This window comes from Tauraco erythrolophus, chromosome 3, assembly GCF_009769465.1.
Source record: "Tauraco erythrolophus isolate bTauEry1 chromosome 3, bTauEry1.pri, whole genome shotgun sequence".
Lineage (NCBI taxonomy): Eukaryota > Metazoa > Chordata > Aves > Musophagiformes > Musophagidae > Tauraco > Tauraco erythrolophus.
Window position 1 is genome coordinate 90,842,587 of NC_141467.1, and position 15,876 is coordinate 90,858,462.

The 15,876-nt window shown below is 35.8% G+C and overlaps 1 protein-coding gene across 2 annotated transcripts in view; it reads right to left on the reverse strand.

Moving 5' to 3' along the window:
- The window catches only part of TAF2 (TATA-box binding protein associated factor 2), a 64,634-nt gene that overhangs the window by 47,455 nt on the left and 1,303 nt on the right, over window positions 1–15,876 (reverse strand). Inside the window, exons 2-9 of one of the 2 annotated variants that reach the window (XM_086608797.1) lie at window positions 15,494–15,548; window positions 14,542–14,702; window positions 6,221–6,339; window positions 4,754–4,895; window positions 4,157–4,388; window positions 2,731–2,915; window positions 2,047–2,160; window positions 462–561 (exon numbers count right to left, since the gene is read on the reverse strand). In XM_086608797.1, the coding sequence (XP_086464923.1) occupies window positions 462–561; window positions 2,047–2,160; window positions 2,731–2,915; window positions 4,157–4,388; window positions 4,754–4,895; window positions 6,221–6,339; window positions 14,542–14,702; window positions 15,494–15,548 (1,108 nt within the window). Of the gene's footprint in view, window positions 1–461; window positions 562–2,046; window positions 2,161–2,730; window positions 2,916–4,156; window positions 4,389–4,753; window positions 4,896–6,220; window positions 6,340–14,541; window positions 14,703–15,493; window positions 15,557–15,876 lie in introns of those variants that run through there. The other variant, XM_086608799.1, reaches the window with a different exon arrangement.

Below are 15,876 nucleotides of genomic sequence, written 5' to 3' on the forward strand. Positions count from 1 at the left end.
ATTTTGTTACTGTTTCATTATTTCATTTAGTACTTCAATGATACTAAAAGATACTTGATCCACTATTGATCCAAGCTAATGCTGGGGCCCTTCAGAGCTATATGGATGGCCATCACGGTACAACATATTCATTAAATATATCGCTTTATGAATCCTATACTCCATTTTAAGTGTTTAAAAAAGTACAATCTTTTTTGACTCTTTCTGGTTTTGTGCAAAAGCCCAAACGAAAAGAGGAAAACTGATTGAACAGAGAGATAATGAAAATTATTATTCATAAGGCAGTCACAGAAACCTATTTCAGTTAATATGTTTTGATATTTTTCCTTGCAGCAAGAGGAAAAATATTTTAGCTTTAAGTTCTGTCACTACTAAACTATATTATATTCTGGTTTTATATTGCATCTTCTTTGATGGAAAATCTCTGAAAGGTAGAGAAAATACCATTATTATGTTGTTACCTGTTTAATCCAGTGGCGATACTCATTAACGCCAAAGGTTTTTTTCATCCAAAGGCCATAAATATAACCAGAGATTCCCTTTAGTACCCATTCATCTGACCTATAATGAGAAAGAAGGATGAATTATAGCACTTCAGAAGGTGTTTTGTAAGGAGTGGTATTTTTGACGAGCTCAAAATAGCCACAAATTTCAGCAGGTTATATAACTTCTCTAAGTCAATAGGAGTCTGATGAGCTGTGAACCAATTTATGTAACTTGGCACCTGGACGGGACCGATGAAACTGAAAAGCCAGTGAAAACTGAACTTTTACCACAGAAGCCCAGATTAAAATATAAAACCAAACTATTTTAGCTGAAACAGTAACAATAAAACAGGGGAAATGGACACTAAACTTAAAACAACTGCGAATCTATATGATCTTAATTTCTTGATAAACATCTCAATGCAAGGCAAAAGATTTGGACAGCAAGTAGACAAAATATCGATCTCAATTTGGTAGACACCCATCTAAACACCTCCTTTGAGAGTTATGTTCTAAGAGAGAAAAATATGGACAAAAACTACAAAATGATCATGAAAGACAATTCTAAACATAAGAATGACATACAGAGTATGACAAAGTGGATAAAATGAAGACACAAAGGGAGTCCTTACAAGGGAGGAAAAAAATGCTCTCACAAAGGACGTAGACTAGAAATAAGGAAGAGAGCAAGAGAAATTATAGAATCATAGAGTGGTTAGGGTTGGAAGGGACCTTAAAGATCATCTAGTTCCAACCCCTCTGCCATGGGCAGGGAAACCCTCCACTACACCAGGTTGCCCAAAGCCTCATCCAACCTGGCCTTGAACACTTCCAGGGATGGGGCAGCCACAACTTCTCTGGGCAACCTGTTCCAGTGCCTCACCACTCTCAGAGAGAAAAATTTCTTTCTTATATCTAACATCAATTTAAAGACATTTTGGTTTCTTTTTTTTAAGCCAAGGATACTCTGGGACATACACTTTTGCCATGAAAAAAGCAATGGGCTACTTGTCCCTGATCTATGAAGTGTATGCAAAAGGCTTTAAAATAAACACTGATGAGAACTGCAAGAGCCAGTTAGAGGAGATTTTTTGAGGGATGGAGTTATAGGTAGCTTACCATCCCAAAGAATTTGCTCATTTAACATTAATTTCTGCATTCCCCTCCCCGAACTTACTCAGTAATTTATTAGTTCTGTGCTCCACAAGTACTTCCTATGCAAGTTACACTTCTTCATCCAAAATACATGACAGAAATTTACTGATGATACGAAACAGTATCCCCTCTAAACTTCCAGGTGAAGCACACTACAACATTCAGTAGCAACAATTGCTGAGAGAAGACTTGTTCGATCTTTATTGGAACCTTTATATCTCGCATCCCCCTCTCAAACAAATAAATCCCATGGATTTTCATTTATTGATATGGTTTTATTATTCTTCCCTCCTCTCCCTTCTACAGTTACTGTTTTACTTTTTTGATAAAATGTAGCACGCAAATTAAAATTTGAGTTTCCTAGATCTTCTCCATTTTCTAGAGAGTACAATGGCAAAATACTTACCAGGACATTCTGGATATAAAACATCCAAAGAACTGCTGGGCCAGGGCCTGTGCTAAGCACCTCCTTGTCAGTGGAGTTTCATCTATAATCATTGCGCTGTGTAACAGATTTGTGCTGGACCCCATAAAAAGAAAATAACACAGTATAAGTTCCAAAGAAACAAAATAGAGAACTTGCTTTAAAAGCCAAAACAAATAAAATAACTCCTTCATTGTTTTCCAATGAGATAGTAACATCTTTTATTTAATACCCTTAATCTAGGCAGATGTCCTGCTATTTTCATATATATATGACTCTCTGTGTAGAGCCAAAGTAGTTTGTTTTAACTTGTGAAACTCTTTTGGATTCTTGGTACCCTACTCCAGTTGAAGGAAAAAAAAACCCATAATCGAATTTCTGCACTTAATTCAATCTTAAATATTTCATGCATGGTGTTTCTAATTCAGAAAGAAATCCACTGCCAATTTTTTCTTAAAGAAGATACATATCCAACATCTTTATAACAGATAAAACTGGAAATGGTGTTAAAAGCCTGTAATGTCAACAAAAGCCAGCCTTTTCAAACTAGAGAGCCCAAAACTCAGGCTATAAAAATAATAAGAGCTTCACGTATTTCTCAATAGTCTTGAATCTAGAGCTTCTAAGTCTGTGGATTTAGAAAGTGTAATTTTCTCAAATACTAACCTGAAAATACTCATGGATGCATAAGCAGCTACTTCAACATAAGCTTCATCTATAAAAACAGTCTTGAAACAGGAGTATGGATAGCGGCAGGTGAGAATCTCCTCATAAAATTCAAACACCTCATGAAGGTATGACGTGGTATGTTTGAGCAATGGGAGAAGTTGTGGTAAGCAAAAGTGAGTCACCTACAAACAAAGGGAAATTTGGTACAAGACTGACAAATGTATTTAAATCCATAAATATTAGGCACATTACATAAGAGAAAAAAAACACAACACAATGAAAATACAGCTGCTGTAAATTTAACAGGAAAGAGCATTTTCAAGCTGTGATAATGACTACCATGGCAGAAAAGTGAAGCAGGATGCCCATCTTAATGGTGAGAGCAACACAGGAAAATAGTTTGTAGCAGATAAAGCACAATAACAACATCTACTTAGTGATGTTTATCCTTAAAAGACACATGACATTCTTCTTTGATTTTGTAATCTAGGGTCTTTTGGAGATATTTTTTATTTTAAGCAGTTAAGAATTGGCTATTTTCAAATCAGTCGAGCAGTGCTACTGTTCAGAAGACTTGTTACAGCTAAAACTACAAGTAATCTTTGATATTACTGTTTTTTCAAAAAATTTATGATGCAGCCAAAGACACTGACTTCAGCAGTGACACAGGAATCAAGTTGAGAACAATACGTAACTTCAAGTCAGCCCTATAGAAGAGAAACTCTACAGAAATTGATCAATTTGCGTTTTTCAAATATCAATAACTGATTTTTTTTTTAATAGCTATTATCTTTCACAAGTGAGTGTGTCCCACCAGTAACAGTCAACAGAACACCACTGCTGAGGACTGAAATCTGATGTTTGCCTTTGGATCAAGTGAAACAGCTGTGTCCCAGTATTTTCCTATCACGCTTTCAAAAGAATATACAGGCCAGTCTTTAGGCTAAACTGGTAATTCAACCGGCCTACCAAGTCCATCCTTACCCAATCTGAAACTACAGATGTAAATATAAACTGGTGGACTTCAACTTTATGGCAGTAATTTGTGAAGAATGAAAACTCAATGCCAAATTTAGTTCAGAAGACTATTCAATTGTGTAGCAATAATTTTCATCTACTACCAGCAACACAATGGGTTTAAAGCTATTTTGAGAAATACGCTGTTACCAACTCCAACTAAATTAACCCCATAAATTCAGGCATAAATGGAATAATTGTTCGCTCAAAAGCTTTACTTTGGAGATAAATTTAAATCCAGGCATTAATAGACAAGTTTTACCATATAACTGTATTAACGGAGGTTGTATATGGACATACCCGTATTTGACCAAGATATACTGGCTGCAACATAAAACCAGTCCCCCATTCCTTAAAAAAAAAAACAACAAAAAAAAACCCCAGAGGCTTCTATGAAGATGATTACCTCATGCATGTAAGGATCAACAAGGATTTCAAAAGGTCCAATCGCCAAGGAGATGTTGGAAGCTGCAGTTGGAATAGTCAGCATGTAATGAAAAGTCTTCTTTCTCATATCATGGGTATATACCGTTTCCACCAAATCTCCGTTTGAAACAGCCACCATTGCAGCATCTACAGTGTACTCAAGCTTCCAGGTGCACAACTCAGAATATGAATCAACACAAGGAAACCAAAATCTAGGAAAGTTACGATTGAGGGAAAAACGGTTAATAATTATACTTCTCTTTTTCATAGATAATTTTTCTCTCAAGGTCCAAACTATAATCTTCAATACTTTGAATGTTGACATACTGACTCCTACTACACATAGATTTTATAAAGCACTACAAATTTTTTTGCTATGACCTCCTGCTGAGCTATAAAGACTAGAAATCCTAATTACTAATCATTACATCCTTCTTCACATCATTAAGATCCTTCCAAGCACAACTTAAGTTTTAGAATTTCTCAAACTTACAATTATTGAAAAAAAAATTTGTATTTCCTATACTTTGAGATTAAATTGAAAATACAGCCTGACATTCAAAGGTAGTTTTCTTACCGTGTAGAATTTTGATAACCACAAGAAAAGACATGAGCCCCTCTTTCTGCCATGTTGCCCTCCATGTTAGGTACCACAAAATGAAGGCCACCTTCTGGCTGGTCCAGAGAAAAGTTTATATGCACCTTCAGGACTTTGAGCTCTGCAGCACCAAGACCAAAATTAGAGTAAATACATACAACTTACAGGATTATTTCAGAATAATCATTCAGTTTTGGAGTCTTGGTCTTTCAAAATTAGGTAAACACTACATCTCACTTACAAAGGTCCACTTATAAAGCACAGCTCAAAAGCTTACAAAACTGAGACCTCTTAAGCTTAACTTAAAGATTCTTATAAATTCATATCCTGTAATTAATAAAAACAGTAATTGGAGTTATATTTCATCTTCCAATTCCCCAATAGTAAAGAATCTTTACACAGTGACTGTACACTAACCGTGATCTCCTTTGTATCTTGCTGAAATAATTTTCTACAAAAACTGCATGTAACAGGCACATTCTCAAAAGACATGTTATTGTTGCTTGCATTTTCTTAAAACCTCGTATTATAGTTAAAGCTTTTCCTGTAAGTGAAGTGTCTTTGCTTTGGTTTAGTTTCATAGAAATCTCACCTATGGTAAGTTGGCAAAAGGAATTCAGGCATATGGTGAAATTTACCCCAACATCTTGGCATTCAGACTTTGAAAAGAAAAATTATACCTGTTTGAATATTTTCCCCTCTAGGCTTACAAGTAACAAAACAGGAACTTAAACAGAAATTAAAATAAATAAATAAAATAAAAAAAAATAAATAAAATAATAAAATAAATTAAATGTGGCTTTCCCATTAAGATGTATCTGACAACACTGTGTGAGTCAGCTTCACGATACAATTGTTTTTTCTCTCTCACAGGTTTCTCAAATCCATGGGTAAAACTGATAAAACCATATAAGAAAATAATTAATGTTGGAGAGTAATTGATTAAAAAAGTTACTTGTTCCAGGATCTAGTATACCAGTTTACAAAGTAGTCTACTTTTCACTACTGAGTCAGTTTTAACCAACCACTCTTCAAAGTGAGATGGGAAAAAATTAATACATCTTTTTAAACGACATGTACATAGGCATATCCTTGTAAATTCTTTTCTTTGCAAGCAGCTTCAAACAGTTATAATTCAGCACCCAACACGCTCCATTATACCCACATCCTCATGTGTACTGCTGGGCTCATGACCACCCAGGAGTTTGTTTGTAAAGGGTGTTGAGAAACTTTGCAACCACTTCTCCATGTTACCAAGAAGCATGAAGGTATTTTTCAGACTTCAGCTGGAAAGATACAGGTGAGGAAAAGGAAACAGCAACCACCATTTCACGAAGTAATGCTATTTCTATTTATTTATATCTACTATCTTCCTATGCATAACTCAGAACTAACAACTCTATGGTATCTTAAATAAAGCTTTTCAGTGTGGTCTCTTTACTTTACCATCAACATGTTTCCACAACTCTGAGGGAACTTTAATGCAGAGCTCTCCATTTCCAGCATCTGGGTCCACAGCACTGACTGCGGCAGCATAGGCATTGGAAAAATAGTTGAGATTCCTCCTGTCAGAAATACCCAGTTAATTCTTAAAATACATGCTGAGCTACAACAAACAACTTCTGAAGTTATGGGATGTCTATACTGAATTTCATGATGCATGTTCAACCAAGTATTTTGTTGGGTTTTTAAAGGAGTGTATGGAAAAAGAAAGAGTAAACATTAGATTTCAAAAACCAGAACTTAAAAATAAGCTCTTATAGAAGTGATCTATGATCAGAAAGATTTAAGCAGTAATAATCCCCAGTAAATTAAATGAGAAGTGCTCAGCACTCTTTACTTCCCAATAAAAGTAATATTTATGCTTACTGGAATAGCAATTAAAAATTCTTGGGTTGGCAAATCTTGGATCAAGTTTGTATGTTTATTCTAAAGATCTGTCTTGAAGATCTGCCTCCTCATATATTGCAGTTTTGATTTGATGCTGCTTTTCCAAATGCAGCAAGATTTTAGCTTGGGAATGGTATTTTTCCCCCCTCTTAGCTTGAATGGATAAGAATAGTTTTACTTTATGCTCTTTTAAATACCACACAAAATACCTGATGCTAGAGTTTTGGCTTTAATACACTAAAACACAGAAATGCATATTATACTTTTTAGTGCCTATAAACAATTTTTTTTTAAAATGTTACCATCATTCATTCATTTAGGATACAGACACAAATTTTTGTAATCAGGTATCAGGTTTGAGCTGTTCAAGCTACTATGTATTAGGTGCTAACTGACTGCACGTTTCATTCCAAAGTAATACCGTTACGTCAGTTACCGCTTCAGTTAACTGTTTTCTACCGAAACGCGCAGGAACACGCGTGTGCCTGCGGTTACAGTGACTATGAGCAGGACGTTATCTTCTTGTTATTTAATCTGATTATATTCAGATGCTGGAGGACTGACCAGGCAAGTTCAAAAATAACCTCGGTTTTGCATCTCTACTCCATAGCTTTTATACTTTTTCAAAATGGATTTTCAAACTCTGTAAAAGATGGAAGCGACACCTTTCTTCATACTAATCCTCTAGCACACAGTTCTTCAAAAGCTTGCACAGCTCTGTTATGGGAAGAGAAAGCGTTTGAATTACTGATCATCTTTTTTTCCAGAATTTCAAGCATTTAGGTGTGTACCACTGATGAATCCAAGCACTATAAGGGCAGAGCCCCAATCAAGCATAAAGCTATCTGCAGCGTTACTGCACCACAAAGGAGTAAATTAAATTTTGGCTGTGGACTCCACTCTTCCATGGAATCTGAAGTCCACACAAAGCAGACATGATCTCATTTCAGGATTTCACTTTCATCTAACCATTCTCCATTCACCACCCACAGAGAAAATAGCATTCGACCCAAATTACAGTACCTTACTTGGAAGAATAAAGGGTAATTAACCATGCCAGGATGATCCTATAAGTCTAGGTATGTCAAACACCATTCCTATATTCCTAGCCTTCCACATCTAAAAAATTTGCTAAAACACTGAAACATATTGAGAACATATTTTCATGCAGTTCTTGATCTTTGGCAATAATAGTGCACAAATTCCCTGGCACCACTACCAAGACTGAGAATGTTAGGAGCAGTACTCGTCTACTTTGCTTGGAAGCTTCTGAAAATAGGACGTGAACAGTAAATGGGAGCATATGAGCATAGAAACACCCAAATCCCAAGTTTTAATACATGATCATTTTTTCCTCTTTCATAGACAAAATGTACCTAAAGATAGGATATAATGTCAACAAGTTTCAAAAGCACAAGGCTGAATTTGTACACTGGAATATACTATAACTTTGGCTGTGGTTCCAGAACAATTCAAACCAACTTAAACTCCAGCTGATGTGCTGTCTCCTAGTCTCAGCCACACATTCCTGCTCCCTCACTCATTAAGGAGACTACTCTTCATCCGACCCTGCGGTGATGCAGCTGGAAGTGCCAAATGGAAAAAAAAAAGTCTTTTTTCCTTGTTGCAGACAGCTTTCAGTAGGCTTAGCTCTCTGATCTGACATACTGAGGGGTAAAAGTGCTACTTCTGAGGCATGGTAGACTGTCAACGGGACCATAACCACCTCAACTGATGATGCTTTAAGCTATCTTCAAATGGCATCCTAGGAAGACAAGCAAACACCACTGGAAAAACTCTTGTTAAAAAAAGACCGCATGACTGAAAACTATCTTAGTAATTAAAGAAACCAGCAAGAGAAAACAACAGTAACATTCTGTTAGATTGTAAAGCCTCAAAGTTTTTCATTTTAATCTAAACTAGTTCTGAAAATTCAGTTAGTGATAGAAGATTCCTTTCCAATCCATCAGGGAGAATTTGGTCCAAGTTTGAGGATCGTGATGAGCTCGTGGTTACCTTTTAAACATCAATGGGTTCATAGACAGGAAAAGGTTATGATTTTATAGCAAGAAAGGTAGACTCCACAGGGCTTAACATTTTATGGAAAACAGTCTATTCTGATCTTTCTATTTTTGTGAAGTGTTCCAATTCAAATGGGTGATTCATTGTAAAAAGAATCCTTTAAAAGCCTTGCACCACAGATTAATTTTTTCATAGGTTGAACTATTCTCAATAAAGTGGATATGGCCATTTTAACAAAACCAGCATATGCCAAAAGTTACAGCCCAAGGAACACAGATAAAATTTCCTAATGCTACGTGTAGATTAACAATGAAAAAGTAATATGCATTCACGTTTTTTCCTGCTAGAGATACATTTTATTACTAGAATTCACCCAAAACACTTAATTAAAGCCTAAGTGCATGCTTGTTGACTGACTAGAAGCAAGCTGTAGAGATTAATTTTTTAAAGCTACTCCTTGATTCCAAAAACCTCCATGTCACCTTTCCATAGCATCTCTCATTACTAGCTGCAGCGATGCTACTTAACTGTTACACAGCCCAAACATATAGTTTATAAACCACTTTCTTCCTACAATATTTAACATCAACTTGGCAAAATAAGTTCTTTGATCAACATGTAATTCATTACTCTTCATTAACTGTAATTAATTTACTGTTCTACTTTGCTTTCCGGCTACAATTAGCACTTGGTTTTGGAGTCCAATCTCAAAATAGATGATATAGCATATATTATATACAGCATATTTTATAATATGTAGACATATAGGTAATTTATTAATAAGGCAATGATCTGAATCTTTGGCACACTGAAAAACCTGATTTTCATTCTTGCTCAAGGTTCAGGGCTTTGCCATCTCTTTCTTCAAAAGTTCTCTACACCTCTGTTTATTTCTAACAAAGTCTATCACGAATTTACAACTAGATAAGCATCATACCAGTGGAAATGAAGGCTATTTATTGCGGCAAAACAACACATGCCCAGTTGACTAGTATTGTTTTTTTTGTTTTGTGCATAGGCTACAGGCTTGATCACTGACTTCTCAGAAGACAGAATATTGCAAGACATGCCCTGAAGGTTACCACATTGCGCTCTCTCACAGATTACTGCTGCTCCTAACTAAAGCAACAGTGAAGTTGGAGATATCAAAATATCTTCATATTTTTAATGTTTAAAAACTGCAGGCTTCAATTAAAAAAAAAAAAAAAGAAAAGAAAAGAAAAGAAAAAGCTGATCTAGTGAATGAATAGGTATATACTGCCAAAGGTTAAAATTACTCTGAATAGAATGCCTATGCACAGGAAAGCACTAGATGCACATTAGCTAGCTATACTACACAGAAATAATAATAATAAAATGCAATAGCTTCTCAACCTTGCAACACACATGTGAAGGATATAACCAGGCAACAGCAGGACCATCACAAACCTCACTTATCACAGATCGAACCACTGCCTCAAAACTCCAAACTTTTCCTGCAGCTATTTAACAGTTTACAATCTTACCCACAGGATTAAGAAAACAGAGACCTCCTTTGCCTGTTTTCACATAAAAGGGGCCGAGATAAAAGCAGTTGTCTCAGTAGTCAGAATACATGCTGTGGGATTCCTGCATACTATAGCCCAGAAAAAGAAATCTCGCTTCCCTTATAGTGACAGAATCGAGAAAGCAACAATTCACAAGGAAAAGAGGGAAGATGAAGACGACAGAAGCAGCTGTAACACTCAAGAGCCTTAAGACAAGACCCAAACAGACATTCTCCAACACTACACGCAGTCTTTGCAAGATTTCAAACTCTTCCTTAAAAGCAGGAGCAAAGTGGGATTCTCTGCCACCTTGTGTACACATGGTAAAACTATGTGAATTGTTTTATACCTCACAGCGCTGTTCAGACGTTTGCTTAGTCAGGGAAGAAGTGACTGTGTTACATAAGTTCATCCATGTATTCTGACATGAAAAAGCTACAATGTCCTAAATTTCAAGAGGAAATTACAAGATGGAAGATCAACTTCATTTCTAGGTAAAACTTTAAAAGTTCTTTCAGTTGTTACCTGAAATTACGGCTTGGGACTGATGGATAAACTGGCAATGGCATCAAAGTTGGAAATATATTCAATGCACTAATTGAAGGTTTCTAACATTTCCTACAAAATTCAACAATTTTTAATTACCTTTGCAGTGAGGGTTTTTTTGTCATTCAGCAGAAGTGACAATATACAAGACCAAAAAAAATTGTTTCACCTTCTGCAACAGTGAAAAATATGAAATGACAAGAGATCACGTACCAATGATTTTTGCATCAATAGATGATAAAACCCAAAAGTATTATTTGGAACCGAGAACAATTGTTCAAATGTTCAATTCAGAACACAGAGATGATCTGACAGAAGATCTCACTGAAGAAGTAGCAGAGAACATCATGGTGAGACAGAAACAATTTCAGCTGGCGCTGCTTGTATCTCATAGATAAAGCTCTCTTTAATCTCGACTTTCTCACATCTCTTTTAACTATGTTTTCTTGCATGCCAAAATTTGCACAACGTAAACAATTAACCACTTGACATTAATCACTTCATTTGACCTTCACCTCATATCAGCAAACATAACCTCTCAAGTCACAGACATTGTAGCAAGTCTTCCCAAAGAAATAATTATAGTGGCTTAAATACAGAATTTTCCCTTTTTAATTGAACTCTGTTACTAACTAAGGGAGTAAGAAGTCTTAAAAATATTTTAACTTTGATAAAAAAAAATAGGAAAAAGGCCATTAAATTAACAACTTTTTCTACATAGTTTATGTATTCTTTTAGAAATCAACATTTAAGAAAACCAAAAAGCATTATCAAAAGCAAGAAAATATTTGTATATAAAACCTTAAAACTTGAACTTATTTTTTTATTTGCTACACACCACAGGAAAGAGTAAAGATATAAAACAAATTATTTTAAATAAACAGGTTGCCAAGAACTATCTTAATTTCACATTTACTAGTACAACAGACTACTGAAAAAAAACATGCAAAGGTAACTATCCCTGTAACACTAGAAAGAAAACTCGATGACTAATCTGTGTCCTGTTTAAAATAATTGACACATCCAGTTCAGCTGCAAGGGCACCAACGACATCATCACTAAACCTGCCATAAAAAATGAGAACTTGGAAGAGACGACCAGCAGAGCAAGAACTGACTAGATACAAAGACTACTACAAACCACTGCTGTTTCTAAAAGCAGTTCAAAGCAAAGAAGGACAGAGGAAATCCATTGGCAATTTTTTTTGTATGTATTAATTCTACAGATTTTAGATTTCTAGCATTTCTGTTTGGAATCCTGCCTTAAGAGCAGAGATGCTGTATTTAATCAAAACTTAGCTACCATCATGCTCGACACCCACCTGTGACCAGGTAATTCAACGGAAAAAACACACATCTCGTGTAATACTTCGTAACCCATGTAGCTTTTGACTTCTGAGATAAAGAAAGAGGCACACGAGTTCTTCATTTAGAATATTTAGTGACCTCTGTCTTTCATAACTGTGAATAACACAGGAGCTATGAATTATGGAGACTTACTATGAAGTTCAAACAGCAATGCGAAAAGCTGCAGCAGTGAAAACCACGGGCCACAGTAGCCCTTGAGTGGGATTGAGACGGGATTTTACTTTGCATGCATTGCCTTCAAATTTCGTTCACTGCTCTTAAACAGGATAATACGAAGAAAAAGATGATGATCCACTATACCACTAGGACGCTAAACAAGGAAACTTACTTCCTCCACAAAGCGACAGAATTATCTATCTCTCCTGATCCCTTTCTTAACATAATGGAGTGCTCACTCTGATCCTTTTATAAACGCTGCTCCTTTCTCACATCTTGTGGAAGTTATTCAGGATTCAGTTACTAAAGAATCAGAGTGGCTGAGGTTGGAAGGGACCTCTGGAGGTCATCTGGTCCAACCCCTCTGCTCAAGCAGGGCCACCTAGAGTCAGTTGCCCAGGACCATGTCCAGATGGCTTCTGAACATCTCCAAGGATGGAGACTCCACAATCTCTCTGGGCAAATTGTCCCAGTGCTCAGTCACCCTCACAGTAAAAAAGTGTTTCCTGATGTACATCAATTTCAGTAAAATTCAGTGTCCTATATAAATGAATATTGTATTTGCAAACTGAAACTCTTGAAAATTGAAACTCTTGGATACGTGATGAATAGAGGAATATCAAGTGTCTGCCATAGACAAACAGTTCAAGTCCAAGGGTGTGTAATTTAGGATAAAAAACAGCACTTGAATCTCCACAACTGAACAACAGAAGTTCTCTTTAATACTCTAGTTTTCAGACAACTGTCAGAGAAGTCAAATCAGGTTTAGCTGAGATGGGCTAAGAAACAACTAAAAGGCTCTAGTCATTAAGGCAATGAGCAGACAACCTCTTCTAGATCCAGCTACATCATACGAGAATGCCACTATTCTCACAAACCTAACCAGCGGGATTGTATGAATTCTCTGCAGTTTGCTTCGGAATAAGTCTAGCTAGTTCCAATCTGCCTTCATCAGCTATAGGAGCAAATCAAGGTGACATCATCTCTGAAGCTGCTGACTAAGCCTTCTCCATCTTTTCAGCTAGCAGATCTCTCAGAGCAATCACTGTCCAAGGGGACACACCAAATAGCTGAAGGACAGTAATAAGCATCTTAATTTAACAGTCCCATAGTTAACCTGACACAGTCACACAATTTGCGTTATTCCTATTATTTGTTTCTAAGTAATAAGATAATTATATATAAGGCTATCCAGACATGTTTAATAAAATCAGAAACAAATCTTACAAAATCTTATTTTGTAAGAGAAAGAAACATGGGAAATATTCCCAAAAGTTTTAATACCATATAAATATTCTTCAGTTTAAAAATAGGAAGGAACAAAAATGATCATCCAATCAGACATTACGTATCATAAAAATCAGGATAATTTTTGCAGGACAAATTATCAGAACATAATAGTTTTGATCTAAGTAATATTATACTGATGCAACCAAATTGATTTAACCAACTCTGCTGGAATAAAAAAAGAAACAAAAGAGAAAACAACAAAAAAACACCACAAAATCTCAAACTAAGGGCAATGCTCTCACGTGGAACTTGAATGTAGCTGCACTTCTGTAGAATGTTCTCTACAGGAATATAAACAAAATGATATTGCCTAAATAATGTAACCAAATTTTCTTTAAATAAACAAGTGTAAAAGTTGGGCACAGATAAACCTGAAGTCCATCAAAAATAAAACATTTTAGCCCAAGATTTCTTTGGCTAAAAAACACAAGAAGTTTCCTAAAGCACTGAGAGCTCTACTGGCATCCATCACTTTCTTCCCAAAAAGTCCTTTTTAAAAAGTTTCTGATACTTTCACAAAACAATACAAATCATAGAATGGTTTGGGTTGGAAGGGACCTCAAAGATCATCTAGTTCCAACCCCCCTGCCATGGGCAGGGACACCCTCCACTACACCAGGTTGTCCAAAGCCTCATCCAACCTGGTCTTGAACACTTCCAGGGATGGGGCATCTACAAGTTCTCTGGGCAACCTGTTCCAGTGCCTCACCACCGTAACAGGTTGCCCAGAGACGTTGTAGATGCCCCATCATTAGTACAATAAATTCTAAAGAAGAATAGCTTGAGTCAAAACTATTGCCAAAATACTTTCCCAAAATTAAGTCACCATACCAAAAGTTAACTGTTTCTGTCTGAAACGTATGCTACCATTAGGAAATCACCAGGTAAAACTTGCCAGTACAATAAAATAGGTTATGCTCAACAGCAACAGAAGACACTATATCTGCAGAGTTTCAAACATGTCACTTACTGCTTCGACTCATTGTGACAAACTTCCAGCGTTGGGTCGTTATAGATGAAAGCTGCTTCTAAATCGTTGACTCTTACTCTGTAAATCCGGCACTGTTTACTGTTCAGCTTGATTCTGTTCAGGTTTGCAACTGTGGGAAATATTGTCAGTTCCACATAGCCCTACGAAAACAGAAATCAAAACCTTCTGTAAAATCTTTATCAATTCACAAAGTAGAGATATATAAAGAAAATTCTTTCAAAGGAAAAACCGTAGGTAAAATAATGTCAATCTTTTTATTTAAAAAGGAAATTGGTTTGCCCTTTTAGATGTCTACAATACATTTTCTTTCATATCATTTAACAGGTGAATTATCCGAGCTGTGAAATAAAAACCAAAAATCTTCAAAAGGATTGACAATCATGCTTGTTTTACCACAAATAATCTGCCTCTATTGGCCAGACTTCAAGTTACGAGCATCACTATGTTTTAGGTTTCAGTATCTGAGCTTGAGACAATGACTTTTAAAACCTAGGCAGAATGCAGTTCGGCAGACATCTAAATTCACAAAAAGCCTCAATGACTTCAGGCCTGAAACGGTGAAAGTCTCTTCAAAGCCCCAGCGAACTCACATATAAGCTAGAAAACTCTATAACCCTATCCCTAACATCAGCTAACGCTGTGTTGAAGGTCAATTTTGAGTGGCAAATTGCCTTGTAATATTATTTACAAGGCAACAACTTTCTTTTAGAAAGCTTTTTCTTAGAAATTAAAGTGTTCACTCACAGTTAGAAGGCATTTTATTTGTCGCATCATTAGGAATGACAGTCTTATGAGAGACATCGGATTAGAAAGTATAAAATCTAAAGCTGAAGAACATAATTAGCTTGTTCGTGCAGTTGTTTCCTCTAGAAGCATGAAGAAAACCCAGATCTTTAGTTTCTACTTTCGCATTTTATTAAAAAGTACTTACAACAACAGACTTTCTCTGAAAACTTATGTTGTTGATACAAACTACCTGGTGAGTTGTGCTGGAAAAAAAAAATATAAATAATTAAAATAAGTAAAGTTTTGCACATTTTATAAACCAGTTTTAAAAAAAAGAGAGAGCGCTCAGACAGGATATATGTACATATAGATAAATACTGCATAAAGCATATATTTATATATGGAGAATTCATGATGGTCTAAACCAAAACATGAATGGAAGTTGCACATAAGGTCAGAAAAGTTCCAATATAACCAAAGTCTAGTATCATACCAGTATGAATAATGCCAGTAACACAGGAGGATAACAATGCTTTTGAACATGAGAGTATGTAAAACAGAGTATTACTAATGGCGTGGAACCGAGTT